This window comes from Pholis gunnellus (assembly GCF_910591455.1).
Source record: "Pholis gunnellus genome assembly, chromosome: 11".
NCBI classification, from domain to species: Eukaryota; Metazoa; Chordata; class Actinopteri; order Perciformes; family Pholidae; genus Pholis; species Pholis gunnellus.
Window position 1 is genome coordinate 20816448 of NC_136538.1, and position 21138 is coordinate 20837585.

General features: G+C 42.2%; 1 protein-coding gene across 1 annotated transcript in view; it reads left to right on the forward strand.

The window, feature by feature from the left end:
- The window catches only part of atrnl1a (attractin-like 1a), a gene marked incomplete at both ends in the record, with an annotated part of 208612 nt that overhangs the window by 77329 nt on the left and 110145 nt on the right, over positions 1-21138 (forward strand). Inside the window, one exon of the mRNA XM_079168380.1 lies at positions 13699-13792. Within this exon, the coding sequence (XP_079024506.1) occupies positions 13699-13792 (94 nt within the window). The remainder of the gene's footprint in view (positions 1-13698; positions 13793-21138) is intronic.

A 21138-nucleotide genomic window follows, 5' to 3' on the forward strand; every position in this document is an offset into this window, starting at 1 on the left:
TGAGTGCAAAAGGTCACAGGGCCGTATCGTGTGTTGTTTCTTTGTTTTTTTTGGAGCTGCCAAATTGTCTTTCTCATTATTTCTGTCTTTGATTTAAGTCCTGAAAGTCCTTGAAACGGAGGGGGAGGAAAAAATAAACAATCGGCTGTCTGAATGTTTTCTTTTTCTCCTCGACTGCAACAATCAAAGATAGAATCCCTCTATTTCAAAATTGCTTGAAACAAGTTGATCACTCTGAGACAGAAGTTTGCTGTGGGAAAGTTTTGTTTGGCAGAGCTCAATTATAGACAGAAGTAACTCAAGTAAAAGGTTTTTTCCTTGTGTGTTTTGGATGAAACCCCCTATTTGAGCTCTGTCTCCTTCACCTCTCGCTCTGAATTGCTTTCATAGAAATAAAGAGCCATTCAAAATGTATATGTATATATATATATATATATATATACATTTTGAATGGCTCTATATATATATATAAATATAATCCCCTGAAGGCAGCCTACAACGCTGTAATAGACGCAAACATCCTGACGGGGGCAGTGCTTAAAAGCTGTGCAGGCTTTGTTTTCCGTTGAGCTCGTGGCGACCAGCGGAGCCGGGATCGAGGTCTGCAGACAGTGAGGGAGCAGCAGAGAGAGAGAGAGACAGAGAGAGACAGAGGGAGAGAGAGAGAGACTTGAAAAGATGGTGCAGATGAAGGCTCGCAGAGGTGCACGCACGGTTCATGGGCATCCATATTTTTCTGCTTGGAATCCGCCTGTCAGCAGCTTTGTTTTGCTTCACATTCAATTAATCACTGCAAGCAGGGTTTGTTAGCTTGTGTGTGTGTGTGTGTGTGTGTGTGTGAGAGAGAGAGAGTTAGATAATAGAAAGCAGAAGCCACAGGAAAATCCGGGGGGGCTGGGGCTTTTGGAAGGTGTATGATACAGTACGGGCCTGAATGGGAGATGTAATGAATGAATGAGTGAGTGACTGCTGGAGTGTGAGTGAGGAGGGCGGGGGTTGGGGGGGGGTTGGGGAGTGAGCGGGAGGTGCAGTAACATCAGTCTCGCTGTGACAGATGTGCTTTTTGGCTCGGTGGCGGCGTGACATTAAATCGCTCTTAATCATTTTCTTATTTCCTGAGTTGACTGGTGTCTCCGTCCCTGGCGGCTCCTCACAGCGAGCGCAGCGCTGATAGATGCACGCCTCTCTCCGCCTCCGTACAGGACAGCCTCTGATGCACTTTGCTCTTCTACTTTGGCTTTCTTTGCCACATTTTCTGTTCCGCTCCCTCCTCTTTCTCTCTGTCTTTTTGGCATTTCCCGTCGCTCCCCAGTCACGTTTTTTCCTGCCGTTCCTCTCCCCACATGGTCCATTCTCTACACCTCGTTCATGCCTCCTTTCCTTTTGTTGTTCAGGCCGTATTTGTTCAATTAATCTAGCCCTTTCCCCTCTTTCATCTTTTCTTTTTTTTTCTAGCGTCTTCTCTCCTCTTTTCTCTTCTCCCTTCTCATATCTCCTTTCCTTTCCCCACCAATTCTCTTCTTTCCTCCTTTTCTGTCCTCCTTCCCCGTTCTTACTTTTCTTCTTCTCTCCTTATCTTCTTTCTTTTGCTTTCCATCCCCTCTTCTCTTCTTCCTTCCCTTCCCTTTTCTCACCTCTTTTCCTCATGTTCTACTCTGCAGTCCTCTCCTCACTTCTTTACTGCCGTCATCTTCCTTTTTCGTCCCCTCATTTCTTTTCATTTCTTTTCTTTTTTGTCCACCTTTCCCTCCTTTCTCTTGTGTCCTCTTGGTTTACTTTCTTCTCTTCTCTCTTCATCTCATCCCCTCCCCAGTGAACAGGTGGTTAAACTGGATTTGTAGAGAGGCTTGTGTCATTGGTTCTCGCCTCCCTGGAGCTTCTGTTTTTGTCTCCACTGATTGCACTGACCCGACTCATCCGTCCGCCTCCATCCGACTTAAACCCATCTACCTTTATTTCCTTCCACCTTCATTTTTCCCTCTTTTACTTCTTCTACACTCCTGTCATTCCCTCTTACAGATCACAATAAGTCTCTGTCTTAAATAGTCCATCTGTCCATCAATCCATTCATCCGTTCTATCTCCATCTCTCTTTATAAAAAGGACCACTAGATTTACCTTGAGTTAAATGGCCGGGAGGCAATGACGTGTGGCCGATTAGAGGACTGAATGATTGAGAGATGGCTTTCGCGGGTACCAGGGAGGGGAGAAGGCCTCGGCTCATAGGGTTGTAAAAAGGATGGACGGGTCAGAGAGGCAGTGGGGGAGGGAAAAGGGGGAGACGGCGTGAGAGAGAGGAGGCAACAGGGACAAAGACGGAGAAAGAAACACAGATGAAACCATGTGGTGAGACACACAAGGTTAATATCGGAGGAAAAGGACAGTTGCCCTTGGATGGAGAGACGATGAAGGAATAGAGGAGGAGATGGAGGGATAAAAAGAGGAGGAGATGGAGGACGGACAGAGGAGAGGAGAGGGGAGTCTGTCCGTTCCCCCTGTCCCTCTGACAGATGATTAACTAACCTTGTCAAATGTGGATGAAGTGTGTGTGTGCAGGGCATTAGTGTCCCTTTTCTCTGAATGGACCGTTCACCTTGTCCTGCACACACACCAAATCAAACGCACTCGTGCCAACCTTCAGCTGCAGCGGACAACATGTTGGATGTCTGTTTAGACTTTTGCTCCCTCAGAGGAGAACATGCATTTTAAGAGGCGTTCGGGAAACCCGCATGTTTTTATGCACATACTGAGAGTCTTTCATATTCTGTTGATTTCGTCTCTAGTTTCTATCACAGCGGAGAGACAGACAAACAGTTTTCCCATCACATGTATCAGTGGAAGGGTTGCGCTTTTAAACATCCGCACATGGAAGTAGTGCAACCACACTTGTGTTACTGAATGGTTGTGTGGGATTTGTGGTTTGCTTAATTAATGGCACATAAACAGTAGAGAGAGTTTAAAGTGGATTCATACATCTCTGTCAGGGTGTTACAGAAGCTCTGCCTCCTCAGAGATGTGACGTCAAGTCATGGTGCAGGGGAGACACACGTTCTCATTCCAACATGCTGACAAAACCACTGAGTAAGGTGTAGAAGAAACATCATGTCTGGGCTTTAAAAGTTAAATGTGAACAATGTCAACATCATGCAATTTGGAGACTTTTGGATCTGGGAATATGGGGTCTGCTGTTTTCTGTTTGCGTCGCCATCTTGTTTTTTTGGAACCAAAAGAGACACGAGAGGGTGGAGCTAAGTACAACGGAACACCCTAAAGCATACCTTGTTTTATTGTCTATTTAACTCTAAATGGATAATTTACTAAATGAACATCATGCTGTATTAAAGAAGACTTGAGACTAGCGATTGAGACCATAAACTCATGTTTACAATGTTTACTGAACAAGTGAGAAGTAGAGTCATTTCTTCATAGACTTCTAAACAATGAGACTTATTTTTGCAACCAGAGGAGTCGCCCCCTGCTGGTCATTAGCAAGACTGCAAGTTAGCCTCACTTTTCAGACCCAGAGTTTGCCCTCTGCGTCTGTATCGTGGGGGTATTAGGGAGCAATCTGATTTCCTAGCAGCTGAATGTGAACAGAGCCTTTTGGAATATTCAGAATGTCATCGTACAAGACACTTGATATATTTCATATAGTTTCTTGTGTTGTTTTGGTGCTGGTGCTCAGGTTCAGTGAGGTATCACCAGCAGCAGGCAGACCACGGTGCTCCCCATGCCTCCTTCTGAATTGTCTCCCAGGCAAGACTTCGGCTTGTGTTGTTTTTCCCTGTGCTTGTTATCTTTTGCTACCCAGCGCTTAAGCGTGCAATTCTCCTCTGCCATCAGCGGCTCATGCTGAACAGTTTTATTGCTTCCATAAATTTTGCATGATTCACATCAGCGGCTCCCCGTGTCCATCTCGCTCTGATACTCGATCTCTCTCTGCACTACCTCACTTGCTGTCTTACACAGAAACGCGACACAAGTTAAAGGTTGCTGTTGGCTCTTGAGGACGTTTTGTCAAGTGTCCTCGTCTTTTTACGGGTTCAGCTCAGTTCAGTGTCTGTTTCTTGTGTGGCTACGGGGCTTCTGGTGATCTTCAGGCTGCCATTGTTCCAAAAGGGAAAGGAAAGAATAAGATGTATAAATACAGTAATTGTTTCTCTATTTTCTTGTAGTGAAAGTGTTTTTAGGTCAGGACAGGTATCTTTTCTAGCAGAGCGATTCTTTTTCTTTTTACAGTGCACTTAAGACCGTGCAGTTGGTGAATAATCTGTGTGGTTATATACTTTAGCTTGAAGGGCCACATTCTGAAGCACTTAAGCTTAGTTTATACTCGCTGTAGTGAAGCGCCAGAAAAAGATGTAATCACGGTCTGCGCGAGGTGCACGGTGCTCGGTCGTGCACCTCTGAATTTTTCTAACATGGCGTGCGCAATCAGAGCCTTTTAGACGTGTAATAGTTCACTGATAAAAGCACTATTTACATGTCTAGGGATTATACAAAGAAGGTCAATGCGCATTTAAATGCTTGAGAAACAGGAGGTCTGAAAAATCTTCATTTGAGTATGTGTTTTGCAACCAAATCAAATTGTTTAGAGGATATTCAATTTCTTTCTTTATAATGCATGTCATACTTAACTTCTTTTTTTACAGGGCTTGTACAAAGTCAATAAAGTAGTCCATGAATATGAGATATGCGTTTACAGTTAATTACAATCCCTCCTCCTCCTCGGCATTGTGGAAGTTGGTTTATGGCGCTTTGACAGTTTCACTAATTGTCTTTTTGATTCTTCGCAGTTCATTTTGTTTGTATGCCCTCTGGCGTTTCCCAGAATAATGCAACAAGCAGCGCATTTTAGCATAAGCGCCTTTGTGCACGCTCAGAGCTGACGCGCATCTGCTCCGGCTCCGGTGCCAAGAGTGTAAACAAAGCTTTACAGTTCAATTAAGGTGAATGAGCTGACTTTTAGCATTCAGTCGTTCACATAAACTAAAACCAACCTCCAGTTGGCTATGGCAGGGTTCCCGCTTAATTCCTAAAAGGCATTGAAAAAATTATCTTTCAAAATTCTAAATAATGTAAAAAAAAAAAAAGATTGACCAAATGCCTCTCGCATTAACCTCACGCAGATCTGGATAGCGAAACCAACAACACTCAACAACCTGCCGTATGTCACATCAAACGAACACTTGCCTCTTATGTTCAGCACTCAATTTCAAATTTCAACTTTACCTCAAGACCGTCCTTACTAAAGCAACAGCGTTGGTCGTTTGTTCAACCACTTAAAATGTCCTTCATTTACTTTCCTGTGAAGCGACCGCTTGTGGAAACGTGACCAAGGACTGTCCTCTATCTGCAGCTAACATGGGAGTGATGGAGGAGGAGGTGCTGCTGGTGTCCCACCACAAGGCTGTCACCCAGAAAGCATGATTAAATACAAATAATTTGCAAAATCAAGTATGTTTTGAAGTGAAGTTATGTCCATTAGGTTTTCTATTAACATAAAGAGGTCCATATCCGCTTGTAGTGACTTGAGCATTAACAGAACATATGTATGGACACTGATTCCTTTTAGGGTAAGATTGTGGTTATATTTAATACAAAAAGGTCTCCAGTGACATCAAATGTGTGTTTTCTATTTAAGTGGACAAATTGCCGGTTTTGTTGTAAATGTACCAACACCTGTTTTCCAAATGAAAGCAACATGACATTGTTTTCCTGCCGTCACTACACAGGCAGCTGCAAGAATCTCTGTTTCCCATCACAAGAGGTCACTTCAAATTCAAACAAATAACCGATGCTGTTGTTTTCTTGTGAGACTGGTCTCTCCTGTCTCCATCGATCATGTTTTGTCCCCCCCCCCCCTCTCACCTACCTTCTTCCCTCTCTCTGTCTCTCTGTCCCTAATTTTGAGGTTTTGATGCACAGTCACTGAGCAGGGTGCAACAGCGGGAGTTCTTTGTAAATTTGTGTTCAGTGCAGGAGCCATAGAGATGTTGAGTGATGTCTCTGCAAGAAACTGGCAACCCAGCAGCCTCAGCGAGAGACTAGGACAGACAGGACAGCAGCGTAGTGTGTGTGTGTGTGTGTGTGTGTGTGTGTGTGTGTGTGTGTGTGTGTGTGTGTGTGTGTGTGTGTGTGTGTGTGTGTGTGTGTGTGTGTGTGTGTGTGTGTGTGTGTGTGTGTGTGTGTGTGTGTGTGTGTGTGTGTGTAATGGATCAGACAGAGCCAGCTGTTGTTGAGCTTCAGCAGCAGTAGAGCAGCAGACAAAGGATGCTGCCTGCAGAGTCGCTCCATTCAGTCTTCTCTGTGGAGAAGCTGCCAAATCCACTCTCACCTGCTGTCTTAAGTGTGTCTGTCGGTGTGTGTGTGTGCGCATGTGTGGGATGTGTGCTCTATGTGTTTATGTACCTGTGGAGCCTTGTGGCGGAAGTACCCAGCATTCTCAGCGGTATCCAGTCATCTTCCCTCTGGCAGCTCTATTCCTGGCTTCAGCCTGGTCAACAAATGAGCGCATAGCAAAATTAAAAGTAGACACACACACACATGTACCCACACACAAAGCCAAGCCACACACACACACAAAGCCACACACATACAAATGATTCTTTAAATATGATTTCAAACGGCTTTTGAATGCTTTTTGATCTCCAGTCAGCTGCTGCCGTGAGTCATGTTTTGTCTAGAATTAGCTGCTTTCTTTGAGACGCCATGCTTTCATTCTTGGCTTCCAGCTCACGCACACATTAACCAGGATCAAATAAATATAACTGGCTCCCATGCTATCATGTCTGACAAGCAGTATAGCGTTGAATAAAAATGCCGTATTTAGACCAACATGACAACTTGCGCCACAAAAATGCAACCACGCCGCCTCACACACACAGAACCACATCACACAGCGATTTAGAAAGAGAAAGAGAGGCGCAGCCACTCAGCTACATCATTGATTGTCCTGTGGGTGACAGAACTTATTAGATGTCGGAACAGTTTCATAATACATTTGGACTATATTAAAGGGCGGGTTCATCTGCGTTGTTTTCCCGGGGTTTTTAAAAGGAAACGCCCACTCAGCCGTTTGCAAAAAGCAGTGACGTAGGCGATCAAAGTAAGCTCATCAATAAGGTTATGAGTAGTGTGAGCGCTAGCACGAGCTGAGTCAGCGTTAGCTGTGTTTTTTGTGTACTCTTGTGTTCAGCTGGTGAAATGATGGCTTTTGTCAGTGGAGTCTTGTTGTCCTCACTCAAAGTTAATATTCAGATCCACATAAGTTGACCAACTTTTTTGCAAGACTGCATTTGGCAAGTCTATAGTTGCATCAGGTGAGCAAACATACACTTTGATTACTAGGCTTTAAAGTCTTACGCTGTAGCATACATCTTTTTCGATACTTCTATTTTTAAATGTATCTATGAAAACAAAGGTTTATTCCTGTTGAAAATCGGCTTTAAATCATACAAGTATGTTATTATGAGGCATTATTGTATTAATCTTGTGAGATAAATAGTCCTAAAATAACTGACCCTAACATGATTATAACTTTAATTAACCAGGTTCACGGATTAGAGGAAAGTTAAGACGAGCTGAGAGAAGCAATCTATATTGAAGGGCTCTTTGATATCACTGGTATGAAAATCATTTTTCTCTTCGTATGCGAATATATATGCGTGTGTGTGGTTCCACATATTTTACAGACTTCCTACCTCTCTCTTCTGTGATGTTTGCCCTCGACCCTTCCCCATTATCCCTTCATTAAACAGAGGAATATAAAGCCCTGTCCGCTCTTATCGAGCCAAACTGCCCCGTCTGTGGAACTGGACAAAGGAAAGGCACGAGTCAGCAGTAGGTGGAAGGTGACATTGATGATGATGAAGATGATGAAAAAAATATTCATGGAGACGAGCACTTTTGATCGTAATCTGGGGGAAACGGCAAAGTAGGGTTTAGTGGCACAGTGAAGAAAAGGGAATATTGAATTTTGAGAGCATTGTGGCAAAAATAAGTTGTGAATGGAGGATCAACAACACCAATTCACAAACCACTTATTTTCAGGAAATATATTTATATTTGACGATTCTGCAGCGTTAGATTCATTTCCAAATGTTTAGCAGTGACCAGAGTTCACATCACTTCTCACAACGTAAATTATATATTTTTTTTTTTACGGTATTTTTTATTAATATGATTTTGAATACAAACCCAAACTAATCCTCCTTTATTAAACAAGGCCAGTGTCTTTGCTTAGAGGGTTGCTGGTTCGATCCCTGCCACCTCTAGAGGGATTGTGTGAAGTGTCCTTGACTGATGGGCAGGTTGAATTTACAGAGTAATCTGAGGCCTTTCAGTGTATGAATGGTGTATAACAAGTATTTTTAAGGTTACTCCTATACATGTTGCAGCATGCATCAAGATGCTACACTGTACATGAGAAGACATACAACTGATTTGCTGATACAGCATTTAAAGCAAGTTGAATGCTTTGCTTATATGTATTCTGTGTCTTGTTTTTTGCAGGTTTCTATAAACCTAAAATAATCTTGCATTGCTATTTGTCTGCTTGTTTGCTGGACTGTTTGTTTGCTTAACGGCATGAAGTCTTTGTCTTTGAGTCAAACAGGAGTTATGGAAATATTTTGTTCAACACTTCTCCCGCTCACACCATCTGGTTATCCTCTCTTTCTGTTCTATCTGCATGTCGTTCTTATGGGGAGATTCTGAAAGAGCAAAAGATAAAGAATAGTAAAAAAAAAAAAACATTTGGAAGATGAAATTCCAGCGATAATTCACATGGTTAGAGGACAAAACAGCTGGCCCTAATTCATTTATTTTATTCATGGCGTGAGCTCGTTGCTTTCTGTCGGAGCAGAGGAGGTGGAGGATACGTACATTTGTTGAAATATCCACCAAGCGATATTTGGCAGCAGCAGACAAGAACTCACAAAAACGCACACAAAAACATCTTTGGAGTAATGTTAAGCACCACACGAGCTCTTGATTTGTTCCTTTGCCATTAAGCTATCTTTGAGTTTCATAACTGTGCGCCCCGTGGGAATAAGACGGAGCAGAGCGAGGATTCTACTCTAATGCCTTCTTATTTCCTCATCTTTACCTGTCTGACTCATAGAGACACACACCTACACACACACACACAAACAGCCCAGTTCCCACCTACACACACACTCAAACACACCCGACAACAGCGTCTTTTGTATTGTGCGTGCACATGCAGAGTCAGTGGGGTGAGAAATTGTGCTCTCTTCAGGGGGCTCGCACAAGTCATGTGAAAAATGATTTATATCAAATCAACCTTTTTTTTTTTTTTTCCTCTGCTAAGAGATCAGGTTTCTTTATATCGCCGCTTATTTCTGTGTTGTCAGCAAGTCTGTTGCTTGATGTGCTTTCTCCTCCGTCCATTTCATTCATTCATGCTCGCGCTCTTTTATGAATCCCCTGCTCCTACACCCCTTCATCTCCAAATTCTCTCTCTCTCTCTCTCTCTCTCTCTCTCTCTCTCTCTCTCTCTCTCTCTCCTCTCTCTCTCTCTCTCTCTCTCTCCTCTCTCTCTCTCTCTCTCTCTCTCTCTCTCTCGTCTCTCTCTCTCTCTCTCTCTCTCTCTCTCTCTCTCTCCCCCTCCCTCCCTCCCTCCCTCCCTCTCCGTCTTTGTCTTTCTGTGTCGGTCAGACGGCAACCTCTGAGTCTGAAACGTGAAGCCAATGCTGAAGTGCCTTTAAAGTTACATTATTTCTAATGGCCATCAGAAGGCAGCTCCTCTGATGCAAACAGAAGTCCCTACTTGACTCTACTTCTCTCTTGATTTATTGCCTCGGTAAACATTGTAAACATGAGTTTATCGTCTCAATCTCTAGTTTTAAAGTCTTCTTCAATACATCATGATGTTCATTTAGTAAATTATGGTCCATTTAGAGTCAAATAGACCATAAAGCAGAGTATGCTTTAGGGGCGGGGCTACCTTGGGAGTGACATGGATAATTGTCCGGTCTGGGAGTTGTTTGTGTTTTTGTCGTACAACTTTAATCCTTTCACATTGTGTTTTCAGTTCATGGAAGTTAATTGTAACCTTTTGGTCGCCTAAAAAATGTCTTACTCAGCGTTCGGTTGTACTTAGCTCCACCCTCTCGTGTAACTTTGAGGGAAACTTGACTTCTTCAATACTTTAATATGAGTATAACTTTCTTTTTAAACATATGTTGTTCACTAAACATGATTAAATGAGATGAGGATTGGAAATGTGCTTCTTTGCCATCTTATCCTGATGAGATGAGTTCAACCTCTGTGTCAACAAAGACCGGTCATATAAGTACGTATCGCAGTCTGGTGTGTCCATCAGTTGGAACCTGAACATCGAAGTCATCCTTTAGTTTTAACAGACAGTTACCGCAGTCTGAGCCGTGTCACGAGCTTATTCGGTCATGTATCTGTCCTTTATCTGTCATGCAGAAACGCCCCGGCAGCCTCGGTGGACTCACTTTGAATGTTGTACACTTAGAACAATGACGGCAGACTGACGGCGCAGATGAAACTCCGCGCTGTAACAACAGCCTGCAGATGCCTAGTTTACTGTTTGATCTGCAGCTTTTGCACAGAATATAAAAGGTGAAAGACAGACGGGGAATGTCTCTGAGTGGCAAACATCACTGGGGAAATAAGTCGTCTATGCATTTACATTAAAAACAAACATCTGCATGTGGCCGGGGATGAAGTTAATGAATGAATTAAAGTGTAGATAGCAGCTTAATACAGGGTTAATAATAACGCAACCGTAGAAACCAGGATTTGACTTTGCCGTTTTATCAAAAGAGTTCGGCTTTATACATCAAATCAAATTCTAGTTCTTATATTCAAGTGGAATACTGGGGATGAAATGTCAGAGTAGCTTCTCATCTCATCAGTCTGCAGAGCAGGCAGCTGGTCTGCGCTGGGACTGCTCTGCTGGAAGCAGGATGCTGTTTGCTGCTTTTGGGGATTACACTGGCTTCATGTTTGTTTGAAGAGGGGAGCGAAGTTAATGCACTTCTCTGTGACAGAATTTGCTCTGTTTCGCTGCGAGAGCTGGAATATTTTGACTTTATATTTCAGAGCCTCAGAGCTCGTGTTATGTCTGTCTGGTCAAGTGTCTTCGTTGGGTTTCTAATTTGGCCTTTGAGATGACAGCGAGATAGTGAAAGCTGAGAGCGGTCCAAGTCTCCTTGTTGTGTCTTGTGTGTGAAGTCCTTTAGATGATTGTGGTATTCTTCATCTCTGGGTGATTCTTTTTTTTTTCTTCTTTTTTTTCTGTCTGTATTGGCTTTTCTCTCGTGCCCATTGGCGAAATCTGTGTGAGTTCACGACTACACATTTCTGCTAGCTTTGTCCTTTGTATGCCTTTGTTGACTGCCTACTGAATCAATATTGTATGAACAGCAGGGTTACCCGAGCCCGGCGCTAACACACCTGTGATTTGTCTATTATCTCAAATCTAAAAGCCACTTTCTGTTACGGCGCCGTTATCTCCCGAACCCTCACGCCTCAGTGTGCAGCTCTGAAGAACATTTCTCTCTTTGTGACGGGTCAAAGTGATTTCAAGTAATAGATGAAAATGGTGTTATTGATGCCTCATCTGCCGTCATGCGCCTCTTTGTTTTTTCTTTTCAAGTTGAAGAACAACAATTTGACTTTCAGCCCGCTGACATTTAAACGCCCCACTGAGCAACCTTGTTTTTCAGCCACTCAAGTGTGTGTGTGTGTGTGTGTGTGTTCCAAAATCTAAATATCTAAAGCTGTGTTTAAGTCTGCTCCCTTGTTTTTTTGCTCAGCGTAAGTGATCAGATCAGGGCCTCTCTTAACTCGCAGAGGAGGAGAACGGGTAGAAGAGGTTGTTTTCCTCTCATTATCCGGTGCCTTGGCTTTACCTTGACCTGAGCGTGCCACTGTTTTATTACAGGAGCTGTCTCTGTGCCAATTGGAGGGAATAAGAACAAAGCACAAAGTCAATTCAGCTGGAGAGGGACACAGGAGAGAGTGGCCTTGTGTGGATGTGAACACACACACACACACACGTACACACCTACACAAGGGTATAGCGAACGTTCTTGTTTGTCTCTGCCATTAGTCACTCCATGCAGAAGTGATTTAGTGTCTAAATTACAGGCTCGGCTCCATGTGAATCATCCGGCTACATCATGCTCTGCTTTTGCATAACAAAACGATTAAAACGATTTTATAAAAAAGGCCCCCGTCTCTGTGGCTAATCAGAGGCGGACTACCTACAATAAATAGCTTCCCAAAGGCACATTTCACCATCCAGGATTTTACCTCGTGCGGTTCAAAACGTTTCAGAAGTTGTTCTACTTTGAATTATATCTTGCCTGATTGCACTTAAAATCTGATGTTGATAAACAGCCTATTTCCACATCAGCCTTTTGAGTGTTTTCTGTGTCTTATTCGTGTTTGATCGTGGCTTTGACTTGGCAGTTGTCATGATGGAGAACAGGACCAAAGGTCTATAACCAGAAAGCCGAAACAACAACGTGTAACATGTAAAAGATGTTCATGTTGCTCCGTAACAGCTGGATGTGAAATGAAGCTGCTGTTTGCCATATCGATTTTAAAAGATAACGATATGTCAGTGTTGTGTTCACAGCTGGTTTCTGCTGCCCCCAAGTGGCCCAAAAAAAAAGAAAATCAGTTCTTTCAGAAGAGGAGCTTGGCGTCATTAAAATCAAACGTCCTCTGGGAACGTAAATGCGCTCAGAAAATGATCCGCGTGTTAGATTTGAACATCTTTTACAATGTGTGATATCTTCACGGCTAGTACGGACAGGAGGAGCAGTTTCAGTGAGCAATAACTCTTTCAATGCTCACATGGGCATGTCAATATTTTTGAAGAAATATGTGAGCTTATCCCTTAAGTGTTCCATCTAATGGGCACTTGAATTTTTTTTTTTTTTTTTAAATGCTGTAAAATAGCTCACTGCTGACCTCATGTTTCCCAGAAACAATTTTCCTTTCAAAGAGTTTAGTAAGCAAATGCATCACATTGTGAAAGTAATGATTTTTGTGTTAGGTTGGATTAGGTAAAGGTGCCTGCAGTTCACTCTTTCCTAAGAACGAGGAAACAAGAGAGAACATTCCAATCAGGAACTTGACACCTATTAGTGCAGAACGACTCAGAGCATCAAGATACTTTAGTGTTTCTCGGAAAGTGAGTGATTTGTCCGTTTCTATCTCCCCCGTCCCTCGTCTCCTCATTACACTCTCCTCTCTCCAGCTCAGCTTTCTTCACCTTCTTCCGTACCTTGCCTCTCTCCTCCCCCCCTCATTCTCATCTTTCTTCCTCCGTGCCTCCTCCCACGCTCTTTGTCTGCATTTATTCCCTCAACTCGAACATCCAACACATTGTTAAAAGGATTATTGTGTTTTTATACATTTATGCAGGTTGTTGTGCTGGACGCTGAGCAGCGCCACTGCAGTCGATTACTGCCTAGCTCAAGGGCACCTGAGCAGTAGTTGCTTCTCAAAGTTGTCTTTGAGAAGATGTCGGGTTCTGAAAACTGTCATCGTGTCTCCACACCACAGACTCTTCTATGAAATTCCAGAGATCAAATCTCAACACATCTCTCTCTCTCTCTCTCTCTCTCTCTCTCTCTCTCTCTCTCTCTCTCTCTCTCTCTCTCTCTCTCTCTCTCTCTTTTCCCTGCAGGGTGCAAGTGTAACAGCCATGCCAACGTGTGCCACGTCAACACGGGGAAGTGCTTCTGTACCACTAAAGGAATCAAGGGAGACCAGTGTCAACTGTGAGTATACTGTCATACCACCGCAGTATGGTTAAATACCCACCCTAAACCCAGTCACACCTAGCTGGCCCGTGAGCATTAGGTCATAGTTATATAATACAAAAGATATGTAGAGATCACATATCACTTCAGAACATATTTTGAAAGCTGACTGCTTTATTGCAATTCTAAGGTGATATCACACTTTGGATTATATAGTAACATATTAAAAACCTTATGGATCAAGATTTATTTCAAAGTTTTTGTTTAAAGATTTCAGTCCTGGTGGATTTGACGAGACCCAGTTTATGGGTGGTAACTGCAAATGCAGTTCAGTATTACAGGTCCCAGAATACTGTTTGCAACCGTGATCTGAACAGAAAAAGCTAAAAGAGTTCCTGAGTGAGCAGCCTGCAGCTCTTCAACAGCTCCTGACTGTTCCATTAATCTAATACCTGCAATAGTTCAAACTGATCCGCCGTCAAAAACAACCGCTGTCTTGTTTTGTGGACACATTTTTGATGAAGCTCACTGACAAATGCATTGTGTTTCCTGTGAATACTTCAGAATAAAAACATCTGTTGTGCCAGTTAAATGAAGTTATGTGAAGCTGCAGCAGCAGGAAATGTTGGGTTTGCATTAGCAGTAACTTAACACAGACATCCAGGTATTTCAATACAGTAGGCAACATTGTTACTTTAATTTGAATTTAGTTTTGGAAAATAGGGAAGGCAGAAAGAACAAATGTTTATGTGTACAGTATGTGTGTGTGTGTGTGTTTTCCCCCTGACTGTGCCAGACTTAACCGCTGCAGCACTACAATATCCTGAATGGCTTGGCGGACCAACACACCACAGAGAGACAGACTGAAAATTGCTGCATCGATAAATCTAACAAGAGAGGCTAGAGAGCAGAGACAGAGAGTACACTGTGTGTGTGTGTGTGTGTGTGTGTTTAGGTGTTTTTGTGTGCGTGGTGGGTTACCCTGTCCAGGAAAAGGGACATAGAAGACATCTTTTTGTCTTTGTTTAAACTGGGATTGCATCTTTCTTGTATTATTGATTGTAAATGCCACAGATTGTGTGTGTGTGTGTGGGTGTGTGTGTGTGTGTGTGTGTGGGTGTGTGTGTGTGTGTAGTTGAGGTTTCATAAACTTGCTTTGGGATTGTAATCGCTCCCATTATTGCTAATGTGTTTATTTAGAGTCAGATATGGTTCCTCAGTTTGTACCTCAGTGGAGACTGCAGTGTTAGAGTTCACTTTATTACAGCTAATTATTTCTTAATGTGTTTGATTAGTTTCTTTCATTTACAGAACGATCAAACATTGAGGGGGAAAAAAGCTGCACAAAGGTTGATCGATGGTAAAAGTGGTGCTGCTTAATCTGTAAGCCTGGTGTAGATTTATTGACACGGATATATCTTTCATGTTTTTCTTTTTACTGGCTCGTAAATGCAGATGGTCAAGAGTCTCAGATTCTTTCAAACTATAACTGATGTGTCTAGTGGGAGGAACAAGCAGCTGGCAGATTTAAGATACTGTAGCCACACACACACACACACACACACACACACACACACACACACACACACACACACACACACACACACCTACACACACACACACACACACACACACACACACACACACACGCACACGCACAAACAACTTGAATCTGCTACCGATTATGTCAGTTTTGTGACCCCTTAACTTAAACTCTGACTTTAACCTCTGGCTCTCTGCGTTACGCTAACCTCAACATAACCTTTGAGTGATCCTGAACTTCAACTCCAGCTCCTGACACCAACATGACCTCACACGAAAAGACTCTCTCCACATGTTTACTGTCAACTTGGATCAGCGTATTACATTAGTATTTTTGTATTCCTTTAAGACGCTTTTTTTTTTTTTTTTCTTTTTATATAGATGTTAAATGTTTTGTTAAAAATAACTATAATGGCTTTTTCCTAAGTTTAAACATTTCCTGAGTCAATCTCAACTTTTTATGCTAAACATCAGGAACATAATTTTCATGTATATCGATTTTAATCCTGATTAAACACGGATGACGTGAGCAGAATTGTGCCACATAGAAAATATATATATATATATATATATATATATATATATATATATATGCATTAAAAAAACATGAAGTGCTTAAGAAGTTACCAAAATATTTGCGTCAGTTAAAAAATATGTCGGATGGAGGGATTTGTGATCACATCTGATTAGTTTGGGGGAAAATAACAACTAACATGAACATATGTCAGACTGAATACTGTCAAATCTGGAACAATACAATACTGCAGTTGAGTGAGACTGAATGTTAAATTGGCCGTACGGCATCAGTACTCCTGGTCACTTGGCATTTGTGTCAGGATCTTTGTTTTTCAGCGTAGTGTTTCTTTTCTGCACGCACTAATAATGTATTATTCTGGTGGAGACTCTACAGAGGCTGGGAACAGTGGTGTGTCGATGCGTGTTCACTTGTGCATCCCTAAGCCACTGCAGTCGCTTTCACCTTTGATTTGCTCCGACACCCTCACCCCCCCCCCGTCTCTCTAAATGTCTCTGTCACAGCGCTGTTTGTTTTGCTTGAGTCACTCCAAAATGGTGTGCCAAGTCGAGGGCCATTTGTTTGCCGTTTTGATTATGAACGAGCAATTTCCCCCCGGAGGCGGACGCTAAGCGTCCCCAGGTTATATCAGGTGTGTGGATGCGTATCCGAGAGTGTGTGTTGTTCTAGAGTCAGAAATAAAGAGGCTGTGAAGCATTTTTTTTTGCCTTTTTTTGTGTGCTTACATCCTTACATGTCTATGTTAATGCATATATTGTCTATTTTTCTGCATTTGTGTCTGACTTTTATACTTTATTTTTTTCATATTAATTAAACAGAATATTAGTTTATTTCTCTGTTTGTCAGACCTGTTGCTCCGTCAATGCCTCACAAATATTTTCATTCATAATTGCATTGTGACATGCATATTATTGACAAATATATATGCACTTTGACACCCACTGTTATTGTTATTTAGGGTTAAATATCACATGATATATGGTAGTCTGTACGATACACAACACTGGATGGGTTGGGATAGGATACGATAGGATACGATAGCATACGATAGAATACGATAGCATACGATAGCATACGATAGGATACGATAGCATACGATAGCATACGATAGCATACGATAGGATACGATAGCATACGATAGGATATGATAGCATACGATAGCATACGATAGGATACGATAGCATACAATACGATACGATAGCATACAATACGATAAGATAGTATACGATAGCATACGATAGCATACGATAGGATACGGTAGCATACGGTAGCATACGGTAGGATACGGTAGGATACGGTAGCATACGGTAGGATACGGTAGGATACGGTAGCATACGGTAGGATACGATAGCATACGATAGCATATGATAGCATACGGTAGGATATAGTAGGATACGATAGCATACGGTAGGATACGGTAGGATGCGATAGCATATGATAGCATACGATAGTAGCAGTATAGTTGACGAGTAGTATTTACCTGGACCGAAGTTTTGGACGGCATCCTCACGCCACCAGCAGATTAAAAATGACTCTTACATCAAATCATATGACAGCTAAAGCCAGTGCACACTGTGTCTGTGTGTGTGAGTGCGCCATGTGTTTGCAGGCCGATGTGAAAGTGTGAACAGTAACAGCTGTTACAGGCAGCTCCGAGCGTGAATGTGGCCGGTCAAGATTGCTGGAATATGGTCTCTACCTGAGCTGCTGGTATCAGGACTCAGCTGCTCACCAGATGTCCTCCTGCTGTTTATGTGTGGTCACAGTTTTACAACATGTACGAACAATCTATTTAAAGTCCAACATACATTGGACTTTTATTTTTACTGTGCGAGTCTGAGCACTTTGTTTCTCCTCGTTTTCTCTCCTGTTGCATTGTCTGACTGACTTTGATTGTGTTGATTTAGCTTTAATTGGCCTCCTCTCCAAAAGTGGAGAACTCCGCTAATTGCCCGCTAATTTGCATCTTTAACTGTATACTCGACTGGAGAGAGTGTTTGTGTGTGTTTGTGCGTATGCATGTTTGTCATTTTGAGGGTTGCTAAACAGAGCCTGATACGGTATGTCGTTTTGTGATTCACAAACTGCTCACTGATAAATTTTTCATGCCTGTTAACAGTTCACAACATAAACACACACACACACACAGACACACACACACACACACCAAGCAGGACCAATATCATTGTGACCTTTAATCTCCATTTTGTTTATCTAGGCAGAGGGTTTACAGGAACAGCAAGCAGAGCAAAAATATTTGTCACTCGTGTACGTGTGTGTGTGTGTGTGTGTGTGTGTGCGCGCGTGTGTGTGTGTGTGTGTGCGCGTGCGTGTGTAGCTGAGTCAGAGTGTGTTTTAAGTGATGAGGCAGCCCAGTCCTCTGTGGCCCTTAACTTGTCCCCATTAGGCTGTTGTAAGCAGCTTAAGTGTGCGTCCCTTCTTTGTTGAAGCCCTGCGTCCAGATCTTTAGTGTCCCCCAAGAGAGAAAATGTCTTGTCCTCGCCCCCTACTTAGCCTGCAGGTCTGCTTATCCTTCTTCTCTGAACACATACATGAACGTAATGTTTGGCCAGTGTCAGCATCAGGGCACAGTCAGCCAGTACCAGACGCTAACTAGCTTTTTAGCTACATGACTAGTTTTGTTATCACTTTGGGGAGCTTTGTTCTTTCGGTTTTTTGGCATTTGGTAAATGTGTTATTGTTTTATAGAGGGAATAAATGCTACATAACTAGATTAAAGGAACATTGAAGCCTCAATAGTTCAGAAAAGTCAGGGTCGCCTACTTTGGTTACCTGGCTGGAGGAAGAGTTTGATGACTTTGCTAAATCGTATGCGCGCTGCGCTGCATACTGTAACCCATATCATGTCAACCACACTGTACATTGTCTGATATAGTGTACACACATATGTTCTTGAAGAAAGTTCTTCTAATGTAAATTTTAAAAGTATCAGCAACAGCTTATGATTGTGGATTATAGTCATTCTTAAAGCGATTTAAAAGTCAATGGTCAGTTCTTTGTTTGAACCATTTGAAGCTGTGTTGTGGTCTCATTGCATATTTAAGTCTTTACTCTTATTGTTACAGCTTTCCTCGGTATAGAGCAGGACGTAACATGTATTTGACATTTACAGTATTTATCAATTCTGTGCTACAGTTGGAGATGTTGGAAACATCGATATTTGTAGAAGGCAAATAAGGATACTTTCTGTTGTGAAAAGTATCGTAAAATGAAAACTTTGAAGTGCGATTGGCCTCTGTGTGTCTGGTTCTGCAGAGTATTTGTTTGAACTGAGTGTAAAAATGTTGCAATGCCACATCATGCAGTCGTGATTGTTAAACCTACAAGAGTACGTTTTATTATCAGCAGAGTCAGCTGGCCTCCAGCCTGCTAACATCTTTTCAAACAACACTAAATCCCTATTAGCTTTCTCAGTAGCCAAAGCTGATGTCTAACCTCCTCTGGGGGAGAGGGAGCTAATCTTTGTGTATTATTTGCACATTGTGACTGCAAGTAAACAAAACAAAACTGATAGAAGTATTTTATAGATCATATTTGGCTCCAACGAGGGCCCAATGCAATTTATGACAATCGCATTTATCACAATACATCTTGTCGTTGCTAAAATAGTCTCGGGCCGGAGGCGACTCCAAAGCTTTTGAAGTCACAGAGTGTTCTTGAGATGACGCCGCTCACCGTCTGACTGTCCTCTCTGGATCCCAAAACGTTTTGTTTCATAAGCCTCTTTCACCTCCTCCTAATTCCTACTTTTCTTTCCTTCTCTCCTTGTTTCTTTCATGCAGATGACACCCAGTAAGTAATTCTGCGTCGAGACGATAAGACAATGAATCAACGAGTGCTGCCAAGGTTAAATAAAATATGAGCACATTCAGCTTCTTTGCGAAGGACCATTCTGTAGTTCAGCAGAAATCTCAGTTACTTGGAACATATTGGTCGAGACGTCAAGTGGCCTCTTAAACTGATTCACGCGCCACTATTAGACTAAAAGTATGGTTCTGCTTGTGTATTTGTTTTATTGTCGTCCTTAAACTCCTGATTCAGGATGGAAGCTCAGTGAGGCAGTCGTGGTTTAGGGCCTCGTCCTTGGCCGGGGTTTAGAGAAGGATGAAATATTCAGTATCCGGCGCTGCTCTGTGACCTGCTGCAGCGCTACAAGCGAATTCACAAACACTCAGGCTGTAAACCTCACCTGCCCTCTAGTTCTTGTTCATTTATTCCTCTCCATCTTCTCCTGTTTGTGTTTTCTTTCATGCTCCCTCTGAAATCCCCCAGCCCCTCCTCTGTTACACAGTGGGTGCTTTGGATGAGTTGCTTTGCTTTTTTTAGTAAAGCTTGTCAAATATCTGCATATGGGTTTGATAAGCGGTGGGATTTCTTTTTTCTAAGTGGCCGCGATGCAGAACTTTAGCGGTTGCAATATCTATAAACACTTCTTTTTGTATTTCTTTTTAAAGCCTTCCAGATAAATGTCATGTAGAGTCACACACACACACACACACACACACACACACACACACACCCACACACACACAAGAATGAACAGATGTATACCACTCCATCGGGGTGATGCCAACGCTCTTTAAAGACATTTTAAAAGCATTGACATTATAAGAACAATTGCATTTGGTTCTCTTTGCTCATTTCTTCCAACATTTCTTGGCAGTGGAAGTTTAATAACTGGCTTTTGTTCTGTTGCCAGGTAATCATTTTCCGATCCGCACTTCAGGTGCACGTCGTCCATCTTGACACTTTAATGGCCTCCGGAGCATGTACATCATTTCTTCATGATAACTCAAGAAAATACCTTTTAACCCTGATATTTTTTCTTTAATTGCTTTTGCTGTTAACATTTACATTATCTGTAAGAGCCGCTGTGTTTCTGCACCACGGGGCCCTTTGAAATCCATGCAAATCCTATTATGTCTTTTTAAAAATTCATTAGATTTCTGCTGGAAAAATCTATATAAATCTATATATATCATTTTTTCTTTTTTAATCTAATTGTATTGCGGCAGAGCTTTCTGGTCATTAGACACTTTCCCTTAATATAAAGGTCACAACTTTCAACAACAGTCAATTACTGTCCATCAGCAACACATAGTCCACCTCTATCTGATCGCAGTGATTAACAGACAAATGGCTGGAATGTCAAAAATGAAAGCAGTGAGTAGATTCTTATGATAAGCGTTTATTTGTTTTTACAATCATTTTCTTTCTGGGAAAAATTGTCCAAAATGACAGTGGTTAATGGTGTTTGGCTCTTGCC